The 18,102-nt window shown below is 40.5% G+C and overlaps 1 protein-coding gene across 2 annotated transcripts; it reads left to right on the top strand.

Moving 5' to 3' along the window:
• The first annotated feature begins 6,721 nt into the window (after positions 1-6,721).
• On the top strand, positions 6,722-17,988 carry lnpa (limb and neural patterns a). 2 transcript variants are annotated; one of them, XM_030758170.1, is made up of 14 exons: positions 6,724-6,840; positions 7,264-7,391; positions 7,556-7,661; positions 8,018-8,059; positions 11,680-11,867; positions 11,947-12,005; positions 12,103-12,143; positions 13,893-13,976; positions 14,085-14,136; positions 14,246-14,467; positions 15,564-15,669; positions 16,326-16,396; positions 16,716-16,859; positions 17,029-17,988. In XM_030758170.1, the coding sequence occupies exons 3-14, from the start codon at positions 7,635-7,637 to the stop codon at positions 17,199-17,201; spliced, it is 1,209 nt and encodes a 402-aa protein (XP_030614030.1). In that variant the 5' UTR covers positions 6,724-6,840; positions 7,264-7,391; positions 7,556-7,634; the 3' UTR covers positions 17,202-17,988. The 2 variants fall into 2 exon arrangements, with proteins under 2 accessions (XP_030614029.1, XP_030614030.1); XM_030758169.1 differs by lacking the exon at positions 7,264-7,391 and having other exon boundaries at positions 6,722-6,840.
• Positions 17,989-18,102: the final 114 nt, after the last annotated feature.

Here is an 18,102-nt window from a genome sequence, read left to right as displayed (position 1 = left end):
TTCCATTAATTCCACTTTTTGTTCTTTGTTTTCCATTCTAGCTTTTATTGAGCACCCTCAGGCTACTACTGCATTCACATTCCCACTAATGAATCTCACTGTTATAGTTAGCTATGGTGGTAATTTTATGTGTTACACCCAACAATGCAAATATAAACTTGGGAAATTTTAACTATTGGCAGTTTGTTGAATTAGATGTGGAAATTTATTGCAAAAGCCAAATACATATAATGGTTGTTTTGCATTTGTAAAATCATTTGTTGCACAGTGCAGCTTTTTAAACTATTAAAACATATAAAATCAGCACTTTATAATAGCACAACAATCATTGATATATTTATGACATATAAATATAGCAATGCATGCACAATAACCCAGCAACAAAACAGAGGTACAGTCAGTCATTTTTTTAGTTTATTTAAAAGAAAAAAGAACATTGTACTCATGAGTGTAATTACATCTTCCTACAAACATAATAATTAATCCATTAAAAATACATAGGAGTGGGAATCGGTTCGTGGCCCTGCCATGTTGAATACAGTGGCTGAGACTGACATCACCGTTCTGCCTGATCTTGTTTTATGTACAGTACCAATCAAAAGTTTGGACACACCTTCTACTGGTTTTTCATTATTTAAAAATTGTCTGCATTGTAGATTAATACTAAAGTCATCCAAACAATGAAGAAATACATATGGTATTATTTAGTAAACAGAAAAGTGTTAAACAAACCACAATATGTTTTATAGTTTAGCTTCTTCAAAGTAGGCAAACATTATAATGAAACTGTCTCTCACCAGGACCGCTCCAGGAAAGGAAGACCAAGCGTTTCTTCTGTTAACGCAAGCTAACAGCACCCCAAAAGAGCCAACCTAAATGCTTCACAGAGGTCAAGTAGCACACACATCTCAACATCAATTGTTCAGAGAAGACTTCTTGAATCTGGACTTTATGGTCGAATTGCTGCAAAGAAGCCACTTCTAAGGAAGAACAAGAGGAAGAGAATAGCTTGGGCCAAGGAACACAAGGAACGGAGATTAGACCAGTGGAAATCTGTCCTTTGGTCTGATGAGGCCAAATTTGAGATTTTTGGTTCGCCATGTCTGTAAGACACAGAAAAGGTGAGCGGATGGTTCCTACATGTGTAGTTCCCACCGTGAAGTAGGGAGGAGGAAGTGTGATGGTATGGGGGTGCTTTGCCAGTGACACTGTTGACAGTTTATTCAAAATCCAAGGCACACTTAACTACCATGGCTACCACAGCATTCTGCAGTGACATGCCATCCCATCTGGTTTGCGATTAGTGGGACCATCATTTGTTTTTCAACAGGACAATGACCGCAAACACACCTCCAGGCTATGTAAGGGCTATTTGACCAAGAAAGAGGGTGATAGAGTGTTACGTCAGATAACCTGGCCTCCACAATCACCTGATCTAAACCCAGTTGAGATGGTTTGGGATGAGTTGGACCGCAGAGTGAAGGAAAAGCAGCCAACAAGTGCTCAGCGCCTCTGGGAACTCCTTCAAGACTGTTGGAAAACCATTTCAGGTGATTACCTCATGAAGCTGATTGAGAGAATGCCAAGAGTGTGCAAAGCTATAATCAAAGCAAAATGTGCTGACTTTGAAGAATCTAAAATGTAAAATGTATTTTGGTTTGTTTAACACTTTTAAGTTTACTACACGATTCCTTGTGTGTTCCTTGATAGTCCAGATGACTAAAAAATAAAAAATAAAATAAAAACATTGAATGAGAAGGTGTGTCCAAGCTTTTGACTGGTACTGAATGTGGATAGAGATCGGCCACATACATAGAACACCAAAGGAGAAGAGGAAGAGAACTCGTAGGTATTCACATGGCATGGAGGGAAATTTTATTTTGTGTCTGCACATTCAGACTCAAGATATGAAGGATCATGTTTTATTATCTGAGCAGGGGTCCTCTTCACCAAAGAAGTGAAAACTTGCAGGAAAGATTCAATGCTCCCGGCATCGTGATAAAATGTCATCCTCTACCTCCTCGCCTCAAGCCTCATCTCCTGAACTGAAATCAATGCTCTAACACACAAAAATCTGCATAAACATGCTTATCTGTTCCCAGTATTGTTGCAATTACTTATTGTCAGCAGATTAGACATGCAACCCTCTCCTCTCCAGACAGCTGACAACGAGCCAGCTAAATAGCAACAGCTGGTTATAAGTTAACATTATGCCTGCTAATGTTAGGCTTGAGTCTCCTTAAAAAAAATTACACTTTCCTTCAGATAAACAGTTTGATTACATTCTCACATTGTATGAGAGTTTATTTACAAAATGGCCGAGTCCAACAACGTAAGATCCACTTCAAAGAAAGTTTCAGCTAACAGCAGCAAAAACAGCAACGCTTACCAAGAGGGAAGTTCAGGATATCCTCAACAACTCACCTCAGTATCTCTGTCATCGGACAGAAATGAGCTTCACTGACTAACTCGTGTGGGACTCCTTTCACAAGGTTTTACAGCCATAGATGTGGACACATATTGACAGCTGAGGTAAACACAGGATGGACAGCCTACACTCACTACAGATGAACAGTGGCCAGAGTTGTTTGTCCTACGGGGCCACCATAGCTAGGATTATGCACTTGAAGTGGGAGAGGTAAGAAAACAGAACTCAAGCTGTAAGGGTGATATTTTACACATTGTAAATTTAACATCGCAATTGCTGGCCATCTAAAACTACTAATATGATGACAAATCATCCACTATCAACAGTACAGCACTTTATCTCTTCTTCGTGTAGCGCATACGAGGCTGTCCATTCATTGCAGCGTATTCACAGCTTTTAGCATTCAGCCACTGAAATCAAGAAGTCATTAGAAGATGAATTAATTCTCCTGTGCACATGCCTACAGGGTGTGCATTTAGCTTAATTTGACCATTGTAATAGTAACATGTACATTGCTGTGAAAAATTATTTGTCCCCTTCCTGATTTCTTAGTTTTTTGCATATTTGTCACACTTAAATGTTTCAGATCATCAAACAAAGTTTAATATTAGACAATGATAACCTGAGTAAATCCAAGATGCAGCTTTTAAATGAAGATTTAATTTATTAAATGAAAAAAGCTATTCCAACACTATATTGCCAAAAGTATTCACTCACCTATCCAAATCATTGAATTCAGGTGTTCCAATCACTCCCATGCCCACGTGTGTATAAAACCAAGCAACTAGGCATACAGACTGCTTCTACAAACATTTTTGCTCTCAGGAGCTCAATGAATTCCAGTGTGGTACTGTGATAGGATCCCACCTGCTACTAAATATTCCACAATCAACTGTTAGTGATGTTATAACAAAGTGGAAGTGATTGGGAATGACAGCAACTCAGCCACAAAGTGGTAGGCCACATAAAATGACAGAACAGGGTCAGTGGATGCTGAGGCGCACAGTGTGCAGAGGTCACCAACTTTCTGCAGAGTCAGTCCCTATAGGCCTCAAAACTTCATGTGGTCTTCAAGTTAGCAAAACAACAGTACACAGAAAGTTTCATAGAATGGGTTTCCATGTTTCCACGCCTTACATCACCAAGCTCAATGCAGATCGTTGAATGCAGTTGTGTAAAGCACACTGTCACTATACTCTAGAAATGTGGAGACATGTTCTTTTTTTTTTTTTTTTTTTTAAGCCTGTCATGTCTGGTAGATCTTGCCAGCAGAACTGTGATCTGAATGCGTTGTTGTGCCAAACATATTTGCTATTTCAAGATGAGCTCTATAGGTTCTCAATAGGCTCTTCTTGTTGATGTTTTAACCCTTTATTTTATTTATCTGAGTTATTTTTTCACATACAATGTAACAGCCAGAGCTGACAGGCTGAAGAAAAGGAAAATAAAGAAAAGAAAAAGGGAGAGAGAAAGGGAGCAAAAACAAAACTAACAAAGCATGTTACGCACACCAACAATTTTGTTGAGTTGTGATTGAGTGGGTGTTTGTGTCTGTGTCATGTTTGTGTCTGTGTCATGGAACGTACTTACCAATGAGGGCAAAACGCTGCAGCTCCACCCATCAGAAGCCAGAGGCAGGTATGGAAAGCCTCCGGAAACCCAGGCCACCAGCAGCCCACCAAGAGCCAGGAAGACCCATGGCTACTCAGTCCAAAGACAACCGCACACCCACCCCAGCAGACGGAAGAGGGTGGTCTCAGACGGAGCCCCCCCAGTCGAGGAGCAAGGGCTCCAGGGAACCCAAGGCGATGAGAAGCCAGTCCCCCCCCAGCGGCCAGCCCCCTGCACTGGCCGGCGGCAGGGCCCCAGGGCACACGGCACCCAAGGACCGCCCGACCCTCCACAGAGCCCCCCTCACGCCGAAGAAGCCAACGCAGCCCCGCACCGCACCCCCAAGGGGAGCAGGCCAGCACCCACGCCAGAACATCCAGCCCCACCCAGGAACCCCGAGGCACCCCCATCCCAGGGGGGAGGAGGCAACCAGCAAGGAGCGGCCAGGAGGCAAGGCACAAGGCCCAGACCCAGGTCCAGCCATACATACAAACACACCCACACACCCGTGTACACATTTATGCACAGATACTCATACATGCCCATACATACTTACCCACACACAGATATGCCATACATACACATTCACTCACCCACCCATACTCACGGAGACGGTGACAAATACACAAAGACACACATTCATCCATAGCTACCCACCCTCTGAAGACGGGGCAAGTGGAAACCACCCCAGGGCCAACAGCCAACGCCACCAGCCCGGTCCCCAAGGAACCACCTGACCCCTACCCTGGGCGAGGTGTAAGAAATCAGGGTGTAAGATGACCCATCCACCCCTCCTCCTCCCCAACTTGTAGGTCTATGTGTTAATGTTTGTGAGTGAATGAGGTGTATAGGGTGCAGTTAAAATTGAGGGGACAGTTATGCCACAAGCACCAACTGTTGGTCGTCAGTGCTTGCCCACACTGCCCCCCCAAAACCCTCCATGTCTAAAGTGCAAATAAAATTTGGGGACAGACAGTCACGAGAATCCGAGTGGGGCCACCTCAGCGGCCCCACCTCATCAACCTCTGAGTAACATGCCTGCCCCAAAGGTCCTATGTGTATCAGGTTGTAAGTGTGTATGTGTTGTGAGTTATAATGACTAAAGTGCAATTAAAACGGAGAGGCAAGTGGTGGTGCAGCTCTCCACATGGCCTCTCCATCCTACATCTGTGAGTGATGTGTATTCTTTTTAAGAGATTAAGATTAAGATAGTGTTTATTTGTCACATGCACAGTTATACACAGTACAATGCACAGTGATTCTGTGTGTGTGTGTGTGTGTGTGTGTGTGTGTGTGTGTGTGTGTGTGTGTGTGTGTTTGTGTATGGGGAGGGGGAGGGGGAGGGGGGGGCATATGACCAGGAAGAATCCTGGAAGAAGAGAGCCAGCTGTCCGCTGGCTCAATAGGCACCCCGACCTCCCACACCCCAGCACAGGGCAGGGGGAGGTGAGCCCGGGGCTGTGGTGACAGCATCCCGGAGCACTGCAGCACCCGAGGTTGGCACCCCCGCCCCCACTGCAGAGGGCGGTCAATGTTCTTGAGTAACAAATCATACTTCTCCGTCTAACAATCCAATGGATGAGTCTGAGTTTGCCAGATGCCAGGAGAATGATACTTGTCTGACTGCGAAGTGTAAAGTTTGGCGGAGGGGGTTATGGTGTGGGGCTGTTTTTCAGGAGTTGGACTTGGCCCCTTCATTCCAGTGAAAGGAACTCTTAATGTTTCAGCATACCAAGACATTTTGGACAATTTCATGCTCCCAACTTTGTGGGAACAGTTTGGGGATGGCCCCTTCCTGTTCCAACATGACTGTGCACCGACTGTGCACTGTGTCTAACCTCACAAATGCGCTTCTGCAAAAATTCTCATAAATACACTCCTAAACCTTGTGGAAAGCCTTCCCAGAAGAGCTGAAGTTGCCATAGCTGCAAAGGGTGGGCTGACATCATATTAAAACCCGTGGATTAAGAATGGGATGTCACTCAAGTTCATGTGCATGTGAAGGCAGACAAGCAAATACTTTTGGCAATATAGTGTACCTGGCCCTATGTAAAAAGTAATAATCCAGAAGGAGAATGTCTGGCCATCAATTTGTGCTCTGAGGTTCAAGCTCAATTATGCACCAGGACAATGATCCAAAACACACCTGCAAGTCCACCTGTGAACGGCTCAAAAACAAACAAACAAACAAAACAAACAAATCGGTTTTGGAGTGGCTAAGTCAAAGTCTGAACTTAAATCCCCTTGAGATGCATTGACATGACCTTAAACCGGCCATTTATGCTCGAAAACCCTCCAATGTGGCTGAATTAAAGCAATCTTGCAAAGAAGTGAGCCAAAATTCCTCCACAATGATGTGAAAGACTCATTGCCACTCATCGCACACGCTTGGTTGCAGTTCTTACTGCCAAGGGTGGCACAGCCAGTTATTGGGAGCAGGGAACAATTACTTTTCCACAAAGTGCCAGATAGCTTAGGATAACATTTCCCCCTTAATAAATGAAATCATCATTTAAAAACCACATTTTGCATTTACTCGGGTTATCTTTGGCTAATATTAATATTAGACAAGTATGCAAAAAAAAAAAAAAAAAAAAGAAAAGAACAAGGGGCAAATAGTTTTTTACAGTTCTGTAGTAGGCTTCATCAGCCGCAGACCAAACTCCTTTCAAGGCCCGGGTGCGCTCACGCTCATGCTGGCTCTTTGAGTGGACACTCCCCCACGTTGGCTCACAAACCTTCCGTGTAAAGCCAAGAGAGACTGCCACAGGCTGTTGAAACGGGACAACTCGACTTTCAAGGTAAATACACCAGTTTCTTTCAAAACGCGGAGCTGTTATTCATTCATTTACCAGCAACGTCATTTGGCCTCACTTGTGTGTACAAAGTCTGGCGAAACTTCAGCTGCCTTGCTTTAGTTATCTCGGAGAACTGCAAGCTGCAGTAGCGTTAGCCCTACAAGCTAGCGATTATACAAACTTAGCTCCATCACGTCAGCGCTAATGGGTATATGCGTTAATATATTATAGGTTATTTAGTACATGTTAGCTGAAAACAGCAACATGAAAAAAACTTGACCGTGAGATAACTGCTACCGTCAATTGGATTCTTGCTGACGCCTCCCGAAAGTTGTTTAGGTCTGCTAATTTTAACTAGCAAGGGCAACCTTCTTCAGCCTGATCACTGGCAAGGTTTTTTTTTAAGTGTTTGGATCTATTTTACAGGTGGCTAATGAGGACTGGTGTATGTCTTCTGAAAGTTAGTCAGAAATATGCACCCTGTATCCAGTTGAAGTTATTGACGCTCCTACGTGGTAGTCCTTACCTGTTATTGTTTGGAGCTGGTGTTGCACGTACGTACGTGCTACAGCGCATTATAGTTGAACAGCACAACAAACGAGTCTCACAAAAATAGTGTTAATTAATCTCCTGTATTATACTGAAACAGTTGTAGCCTAATGTACCTAATACATTGGCAACTGAGTGCCCATTCACAGTTCATTACTGCTGTCAACAGGTGGAGAGGTAATTTGTGAAAGACTATCAGAGGAGTGGCCCAGTAAGAGAGTAACCCACACACCTTCCTTTTCATCGACATGGGGGCTTTGGTCTCACGGTGGAGGGTTTGTATCCAAACCTTTATTGGCTATGTCTTCCTGCTGTAATACGTTATTGCATTTAGTCATACTTTCAGTACACCTTTTCAGCCACACCAAACTTAATACATAAACAACGATATCATGCTTGGATAGATTTACATATATTTCTTATGACTGTGTCTGCTGGCATGATATAACACATATTTGCATTCTCAGGTTAGCCTGTCATTAACAGGAGAACACTCTTAATGCACGCACAAAAGGGGGAAGAAGAAACAGGAAGTCTCCAGATCCTTTCTATGAAGTTGCTTAGCAAGAGCACTGTTGTTTTTGAAACTGTCATTATGTAGCACCTCTAATTCAAAATGTTTGTCTTACAGGCAAAACCATCCACTGTGGAAATTTTGGAAGGAATTGACAAGGTATACACAACCTTAAAGTTTGAACACCTGAAAAGTCATTGGAAAAATGTAATTTAAGCAGTGTTAACCTTTTTCTTTTTGAATTTCAAGCTACAGCATACACTTTCTGCCTTTTAATTAATGCAAATTTTAGGTGAATACTGGTTCTCAAAGGTATTCTTACAGTACAGCCACATAAAGTGTGGATGTACAACTGTTTTTTTTTTTGTTTTGTTTTTTAATATGTGTGATCAATCAAGCCAGTTTTTGATATAAAAATATATCTATTTAAAGGTGTTGGATAAGCATGCACCTTTAGTGACTGCCATGTCAGTTCCTCATTTGCTAAGTGATAGGGCTTTACTGCTCTTCTGCAGTGCAGCTAATGTCAGACTATTTAAAGCACCTGTCCTTGGAGCTGGGACCACATGACATCTTCATGTCAGAAAGACATTCAGGGGCGTTGATGTTGTTAACGCAATGCGTGTTGATGCTTTTTTTTTTCTTGGTTTGTTTCAAAATAGAAAATTGAAGATGAAAGAATATATTTGTGTGTACGTGTATTATTACAGCACACATGCAAAGACAGACATGATGTATTGTAAGGTTATATGTGAAACCAGTTCTTCCAGGGCTTAGAGTGACAAACACACATGTTACAGTGAAACCATCGTGACCCAAGAGTGGTCCCATTTTTGTCCACTAGCTATTTTTAGAATAGGTAGTCAGCAGCCTGAAGCAGTGGTGCAACGTTTCAGTTTAAAAAAGAATGAAGTACCTGTTTGCGTGTGAAATAATAACAGCAGACATGAGTGAAAACGAATCAAGATTTGAACAAATCATACATTTCAAACTGATCCCTTGGTTAGATTATGCATCTCTTTGGTGTGGTGAGTTTTCAGTCTTGCCAAAGGCATTTAGATTCTTTGCCAGAAGTTGCATATGCGCTTTTGTAATAACAGCGCAGCTTTACACAGTAGTGAGAGAAATATTATGAAGGCAGTGATGCAAATGCTGAATGTTGGATGAAATCCAGCACTTAAGAGTTTGCGCCAAAGAAGAATAAAACTGTTCTAGTATTTTTTGCTCTGTTTCCCAATGCAAAGTTGCATCTAGCTGTTTTCCACAGCATCTTGCATCTTCAGTACACGTTGCGAAACAGTTACCATAAATGAAGGCCACACATTACCTAACTGAAGTCTGCATTTTCCTGTTATTTGATAAACCAACATGTATGTTTTGAGTAAAGTAAACCCCACTTAAAAAAAAAAAAAAAAAACTGCTTAAAAAATATTTTTATTTCAATCCTGAAAAATTTTCTTTGGATCAAGTGCAAACACCTGAGCATGAGTCACATTATTTTCATGCTTATCAAGTCAATAGGTCACCCCTCTTATACTATGAATGGGGACCTTGTAATCTAGGAAGAGACCACTCCCATCAGGATCAAAAGGTTTTATCAGAGGCTAAAGATGATCACTCAGAATAACTTTGTACTGCTTTGTAATGCCTTGATAGCCAGGGATTGGTCCATCAGGGCCTCTGGGCTTGGCCAACGCCTGACACACACTGCACTCTCAACCCCTATGGCACCTCCTGCCTGCTGTAGGGCGGGCCCATTTCTCCTCTTCAGGCTGTGCTTGGCCTGGCCACCAGGCACCCTCCCCAGGCCTGGTGCCAGGGTGAGACCCCAGTAACTCTATCCCGAGGACCAACTCTTTATCCTCTCAAAGATATTGGAGTGTGCGTGGGAGTCTGCCTATCCATTCTACATGTTTTTTGTGGACATTGAGAAGGCTTTCAGCCGCATCCCTCAGGGTATCCTGTGGGAGGTGCTTTGGGAGAATGGGGGTGTCTGGCACGTTGTTACAGCCATTCAGTCGCTGTACAATGGCAGTGAGAGCTTGGTCCGCATTCCCAGCAATTAAGTTGGACTCTTTTCTGGTGGGGATTGGACTCCACCAGGGCTGCCCTTTGTCACAGTTCTGTTCATTTTTATGCACAAAATTTATAAGTGTAGCCAAGTGACATAAGGGTTCGCGTTGGTGGCCTCAGAATTTCATCTCTGCTTTTTGTAGCCAATGTGGTCTTGTTGAGTTCATCAGGTAGTAGCCTCAAGCTCGCACTGCTGGAGCGGTTTGCAGCTGAGTGTGGTCCTCAGCCAGAAAAAGAGTGGCGTGCCCACTCTGGGTCAGGGACAAGGCCCAAGTGGAGGAGTTTAAGTATCTTGGGGTCTTGTTTGCAAGTGAGGGGAGAGGAAAGCAGGAGATTGACAGACGGGTGGGGGCAGTGATGTTTCAGTGCATCATGGTGAAACTGTTGATTTACAGGTCAGTCTGCATCCCTGCACTCACCCATGGTCATGAGCTTTGGGTAGTGACTGAAAGAACAAGTGGAAATGAGGTTTCTCTGAATAGTGGCTGGACTCTCCCTTAGAGAAAGGCTGAAGTGTTCAGTCATTCAAGAGGGGCTCAGTGTAGAGCTGCTACTCGTCCACATCGATAGGAGTCAGTTGAGGCACTTCAGGCATTTGACTGGGATGCCTCCTGGACGCCTCCTGGGTGAGGTGTTCCGGGCATGTCCAGTTAGGAGGAGGCTCTGGGGCAGACCCAGGAAACACTGGAGAGATTATATTTCTCAACTGGCCTGGGAACACCTTGGTGCTTTCCTGGATATACTGAAGTAGGTGGCTGGGGAGAGGGAGGTCTGGATTTCTCTTCTTAAGTTTTTGCCCTCATAACTCAGCTCCAGAAAAGGAGAAAAAGATGGATGGATGGATGGACGGACAGACGGATGCTTTGCAATGATCCTCCTGATCTGCACAGTTGGACCTTACCATCCCCTCATAATGTTCTAACAGTACCACATGAACCTGTCACTATAGCAACAGATTTGTCTTTATATTCATCTCTATATAAAGCTGTAAAAACAGCAGTTATATACCTGCCAGTTAAAACTAATTAAGGGAAACTTGTTAGTCTTCCTTGATGGCATGTTTGCATGGTTGAAAATGGAAACTCACTGAATTCACTTCTATTAATGATCCAAAAGTAGGCAGGTGAAACAGTGCTAACAAAATCTCACGATAATGATCGTAGCATTTGTATGTCTAAATGTACCCCATCTCCTCCTTAGTGGGTGGGCCAGTTTCAACGAAACTTTGCACAAATGTCATCACACATACACCAATTATTAATGTGTTTTTCAAACCATGTTTTTCTTAAACATTTATTGTAAATCCCAAGTCTTTTGCGAATGTGATGTTCTCTGTTTGCAGTTGTTTCCTGTGTTTCATGTTACACTGCCCATTTTAACTTGATGGTCAAAATGATTATCTGAGGTGAAATTTTGACTCTTCACTAAATACGAAATGAAGAATTTGAAAAAGCGCTACAGGCCTGGCTCCAGTGTTGTCTGTATGGCGAGTTTTTGCTTGTATGAGTAATTTTCCTAATAAATACATAAACTACATGTGACTGATGTGACAAGTAATAATGTTAATAGACAATTGAATGAAAAATGTCAAGTCAGACTGCAGCTATTTCAGACTGGGTACATGATCCTTTCATGTAAACAATCACTTTTTATCATTAGGACCACATTTGTGTTCTAACATGATCCTCTTTTATTTTCCTCCACAGGAAATACAGGTTCTTGAAGAATATAGCGAGAAGAATCAAAGGCGGCTGAAGATATGGGTTGGACGGCTTCTTCTCTACTCGTCCCTTCTCTACTTGATCACTTGCGTAGTTGTCTATTTCTGGTACCTACCTGAACAGTTAATGGGACGGCTCATATTGTGTCTTGCCTTTGTAATATTTCCGTTATTGTAAGTATAAGAGATAATCAATCACATTTTCACTGAACTGTAACTGTGATGTAATGAGACAGCTATTTCTTTTTTTTAGAGTGTGGTTACTTCGAAAATTGCTCATAATAATTTTTTCACGAAGAACTGAAAAAAATAGTAAGATCCTTTTTTTTTTCTGTTGATACATGAAGTTAGTTTATACATTTCTTTGTTTGTTTAAACTGATGTTGTTTCCTAACTCTCTTTTTCCCAGATGAAAAGTTAGAGGATCTTAAAGCACAAAAAAGGAAAATAGTAAGTGACATTTTTTATTTATATTGTTATATGTGCAATGCTGTGCAGAAGTGAGGCACAGTTGGATGCCCAGGGAGAAAAATATGGAGTGAAAATAATAAGTTGGTCTGATATGATTTCTGTCTACTGATGGTTTTGTGCTAAATCTTGAAGGAGGGCTTGCCACAATAGAGAACCACTGTTGTACCGTCTATTGTGAGGTTTCCTGTGCTTATCTTTGAATATGATTTATTATTTTATGTTTATGTTTGGTTCAAGTAGTTATAAAGCCTTTAAGATTGTATGTATATGATCAAAGTTGTTCATTTCTTTTAAATGGGTGGCACCCCAAAAACCCTAAAAAAAAATGTTAGAAATTATGTTATGTCAATTTAAACACATTTCTAAAAAGCCATTGTTGTGGATTTTTGCACCGTGGTCTGACAGGTGACATAAATGTGTGATATAAGAGAGGAAAAAAATGTTATCCAATATTTTGTTTGTTTAGGGGATGGTGATTTATATTGGAAATTATAATTTTTGTGTTGGTTTAGAGTTTTATAACCATAATTGCGGTGGCTTTTACATTTTTGCTGTAAACCCACCAGCCATTTTACTAGGTACATCTTGTTAGTACTGGTTTGGACCCTCTTTTGGCCTCAAAACTACCTTAATTCTTTGTGGCATAGATTCAGTAAGGTGCTGGAAAGTGAGAGATTTTGGTCCATATTGATATGATAGTGTCACACAGTTGCTGCAGATTTGTTGGCTGCACATCCATGATGTGAATCTCCCATTGGTAGAACTATTGGATTGCAAACTGGTGACTTAAATCACCTTTCTTCCCCGTTCTGATTTTCAGTTTGAAATTAGCAGATCATCTTGGCCACATCTACATGCTTAAATGCATTGGGGTGCTGCCATGTGATTGGCTGATTAGATACTTGTGTTAATAAGCAGCTGAACAGTTGTGTAATGATTCCGGTGAGTGTATTTTTTAATGTTAATAAATTAAGTCTGCTTTGATGGGTAGAACATAAAGAGTTTAAACTAAATAGAAAAGCTCAGTTGATCTTGTCCTGTGTTGATACATGTTCATATGGGGGTCTGGGGTCTATTTAAAAAAAAAAAAAAAAAAAAAAAAAAAAAAATACAATTTAGATTCCAAATGGTCCACTTGTAAAGTCAAGAGTAGCATTTCAAGCCTTTTAGGATTGCTCTTTGTGATCTTCTCAGCATGTTGCTGCAAGATACTCAATAATTTAGGCTCTGCGGAGACTGTTTTTGATTGGTACAAAACCTTGATCCAGTAAACTACTCTTCTAATGACACTTTAATTAATTGCATTTACTACAGAAAAGAAATAAATCTGAGAAATTGCTTGTCATCCTCTGTCAAGTCTAATAACTTTCAATAATTAGGGCTGATGGATTTTTGCACTCTCCATTATCGAAGTAGTGGATGTAATTATTCCTCATATTATATGTAAACATTAAGAAATGTTCTGTACTTTCTAAATGAAGATGTACAATGTAGTGAAGTAGCTTTAAGGGGTCCTTTTCCTGTCACTTTGACTTGAAATGTTATTGAAGGTGATTCTAAGATATGTGCGTATTTATAAGTACCAGTTAATTATGTATATGATCAGGAAATAATTATTCTGCTATATTAACAATGATTATTACTTTCTGTACCATATTGAAAGACAATTTAAGCATATCTTTAAAGTTTTGTGTGTGCTTTCTTTGTTTGTTTTGCTTGTTTTTCCAGCTTGAAGAAGTTATGGAAACTGAAACATATAAAAATGCCAAAATGATTCTGGAGAGATTTGATCCTGATTCCAAGAAAAATATTGTGAGGTTTCTTTTGTTTTTACTTTGCTGTGTAAATTGTGTAATTGCATTTGGTTTATATTTTTTTATATTAAAGCACATTGTTGTACACTCTTTTCTATTTCTGAAGGAGCTTGAATCAACTCCAGTTGGTCCTCAGATGACTCCAAAACCAGGACAAGGTAGCTGTGAGTTTTGCTGGTTCTCATGAGAGAATACAGCTTGCCCTACTTCTACACTCCCATTTCCTATTATGCTGTTTAAGTGTCCTGCAATGTTTTCTGTTTTAAGAGCTCCGCCATCGTAATGTAATCCCAAAGACCCCACCAGCAGTGGTAAATCCTCCAAGCAGTGCTGCTGCCCGCCCTCCTCTTGCCTCCGGGCCCACCTATCCTGGACGATCTTCCCTCTCTGCTCCAGGTGGACCCCCAGAGAGGAGCCTGTCAGCTATAGCTGCTCAGCAGAGCTTGATGAGGAAGCCTGTGACCCCTGGAACACCTGTTCCAGGAATCGGTGAGTTACCTGCACACAGGGGGACCAGATCATAATGTGGTCGATTAAGGTGTGATTTACTCTTTCCTGGCTCTTTGTCCCCAGTTGTTCAAAGCTCTGTGGTGTGTGTTATCAGAAAGGCTGTAGTATGTTGTACAGTAGGGTAATCGTAGAAATGTGTGATTTAAATTGTCTAAACTAAATGGTCCAACTTTTCTTCACCAAGTGTATTATTCAGGCCTGAGACTGGCAATTAATAACATTTGATACTGTAGGAATGGTATTGTATAATATTTACCTCAAGAGGTTATGATCTATCATAAATGGCTGCTTTAAAGATTAAAAAGAGCAGCCAAAAAAATAGATGAAAAATTTCAGTTTGCAGTTGTTTTATATGGAAGACATCCGTGGGGTATAGGGGCATTGAATATTCAATATCAGTAATTTCTGGACTGACCACTCAATAGAAAAAAATGCAAATAACTGCAAACAGTAAAGGAAAATATGCTCCTAGAGTAGAGGAAGCTGTATGCTGTAATTGCCATGTGGAATGCCAACTGTGAGGTATGCACGATGCAGTATTGCATTAACTATGATTAATTAGCCAGACCTGCATTTGTTCTCTGGGCAATGGTGGTGGAATCTCACTAAATGTCTTTTAATGCTCAGTGAAATTGCCTTTGGCATTGGGAACACCTCACAAATGGTTTACATGAGTTGATGTTATCACCTGCTTTTGCTGAAAATTGAAAGTGAAAAGCAATTTGATACAAAGAGTCACCACAGAGTTTCCATATGTTGGTAAATTAATAAGCAGCAGGATACTGAGACTCTGCCAAGTCTCACAGAAATGACCAGTCATCTTCCTATGATTGCTCTTGATGTTAGATTATATTAATTACTACTCACCAACGCAGCAGGGATTCGGGACGTGCTTTGCAAGTGAGATCCGGTGTTAAGTCATTAAGAAAAAGAGGCAGCTTTTTGTAAAAATTAATCACGGTTTGTGCACCAGGCTATTTCACAGATTTATTACTATAAGCAGCACCTGTTTATTGAAGTATGTATTCCAGGCTACAGAGTATTTCTAACAGGCAAAGATGCTGTGCTTTAACAGGAATGCACCCCCCAGGCCCACCGCTGGCCAGACCTGTGGTCCCAAGGGAAAGAGGTGCTATGGACAGAGTCATAGAGTATCTCGTTGGAGATGGCCCTCAGAACAGGTGAGTAAAATTGGAAAATAAGTGTCTTTTCAATGAAGTGAGTGCAGTCTGTGTGTCTTGACATTTCTTGTCATGAAAAAGCTCTAATAATAAACACCTAAAATGACTTAATTTGATAAATATTAGATGATAGGAATCTACTACTTGTATTAAGATTTTTTTTTTAAGAATAAATGTTCAGTGGAGAATGAAGAACATGTAGGCAGAAGCTAGATTTCAGTTTTTTAATGCCAAACCTGTTAACCAGCTTATTTAAACTTGAAAAAGATGATCATCCAAACACGACCCGAAAACAGCCCATCAATCCTTCCCGCACTGAGCTTCTTTTTTTATATTTGCTGATTATGCTTTCCTTAAACATTATTTTAAACTTGTTCTACATTGCAGCTACTCCACAAATGTACTGGCTTGACTGAAATGTAATGCTATTTTGCTGTAGCCCTTACTAAATGTTTTTAAATCACATAGACGCTCCTTTTAAAAGAACTTTTGGAAGCTTTCTATTTGTTTTTTTTTTTTTGTTTTTTTGTACTTGATGTGGAAATCTTAAAGACTACTACCTGCTAATGAGATTTGTGTTAACAGCAGTAATAGTGAGTTATCCAATGTCTGTCCACCTACTATATACTGTCTTTTTGTTTTTTCCTTCCTCATAGATACGCTCTCATATGTCAGCAGTGTCTGTCCCATAACGGCATGGCATTAAAAGAAGAATTTGAATACATTGGTGAGACTTTAAGAATCACAGCACTCTTTGTCAGTCTCCATCAAACACTGTGCCTTCATTTGCCCTCTAGCATTTGGCAGCATAGTATATCATATGGCTCTTAAATGCCTCTGCCACTACCAACTCCTGTAAGCAAAAAGAGAGTAAGATTGAATATGCAAAGTGGAGCTACACATCAATCTGAAATGTTTATGCATCTCAGGCATTTTTTTTTTTCTCCATTGGTTCATATTCATGTATATTAATCTATGTCTGTTTCATAATGTATTAGCGAGGTTGCATAAAATATATGTATGGGGTTTTATTTGTTTCTTTTCAGCCTTTCGATGTGCGTATTGTTATTTCTTGAACCCTGCGAGGAAAACGAGGCCTCAGGCACCCAGGCTTACCGAGGTCACTGGAAACCTTAAGCTGTCACCTGAGGCGCCTGGTGCTGATGCAGATGATAAACAAAATGTTTTAGGTAATAATGACTGTAAAGCAGGTCTAATAATGACACAGATTTAAAGTGGAGAAAATAACATTCTATTGTACACATACAGTAGTATCCATTTTCTTCATTCTTTAAAAAAAATACTTGTTTGATATGCATTTGAAATCTAAACTTTGAAAAACCTGTTTCTAATTATCAGGGAAACCGAAGCTTGCTGACGTCCCTGCTGATACAAATACCCAAGAGCCAAATATACCAACAACCACGGAGCCCAGTTCTGCATCAGATGGCCAAAACACCCCAGAGCCGAAAGACCTGCCCTCTGAGAAATCTGACGGAGAGCAGGATTTGTCTGCCATGGAAGTAGAATAAAACAGCGGAGTGGTAATTTCATCACAAGTCAGACTGGAACTTTATTAATGGATAGCTTACAAGTAAACGCCGTAAGTCAGAAGAGCACAATGACAGCCCAGATGTTAATGTAATCTTCAGCTTACAGAGTGTTCTTTCTTTTGAGAATTGCAATAGTAATGAACTAAATATTGAACTCGCATAGCACTAGCATTTGGTGGTAACTGCCAAACACTCAGATTTTTGTTTTTGTTTTAGCATGTTTACAGGTCAATAACGTTGAAGGTTAATCTAAATGAAGTTTGTTGTTTTGATGTTGCATAGGAAAAAGGCTTTTTTTCATATTTTACTAGGTTTTGAAAGCACTTCTGTCATTATTCTAATAAGGTACAACTTCAGAAGAAGGAAAAAAAAATATTTTGTGGAAAATTTTTATTTATGGGAAGTTATTTATAAATATTTTTTCTATAATGCTATGCCCTTTCTGACAGCATTAGCTGGGGTACTCTGCAGCCTCGAGGTGCTTACATGTTTACACAACCACGGTACCATAATAATAATAATAATGCACATACACTGTATTTATTGCTAAAAGAGGAAAGCGGATTTATGTCAGTATTGTGAAACTGACACAAGTGCCTTTTTATATTTCAAGTGTCTGTTTGGGAACATTGTCTATAAAGCCTTTTTACATGTAGACAGTGAAGTCATTCAGCTGTTTTCAGTCTTAAATGACACTTCTATCTGTTTGCTAAACGAGTTCCTGTTCTGTATAATAATATTAAATAAACTTTTGAGAAAATCTCTACCTGTGCTCACAGTCACAACCCCTTCATTTTCATTTTTATATTTATGAAAGTGCAGTTTATTGTATTTTAAAGCGGAATAAGAAACAGCTCCCAGGGATCTCTCTCTCTAACCT

This window comes from Archocentrus centrarchus, chromosome 21 (genome assembly GCF_007364275.1).
Source record: "Archocentrus centrarchus isolate MPI-CPG fArcCen1 chromosome 21, fArcCen1, whole genome shotgun sequence".
Lineage (NCBI taxonomy): Eukaryota > Metazoa > Chordata > Actinopteri > Cichliformes > Cichlidae > Archocentrus > Archocentrus centrarchus.
This window is presented reverse-complemented; position numbering and strand designations above follow the sequence as displayed.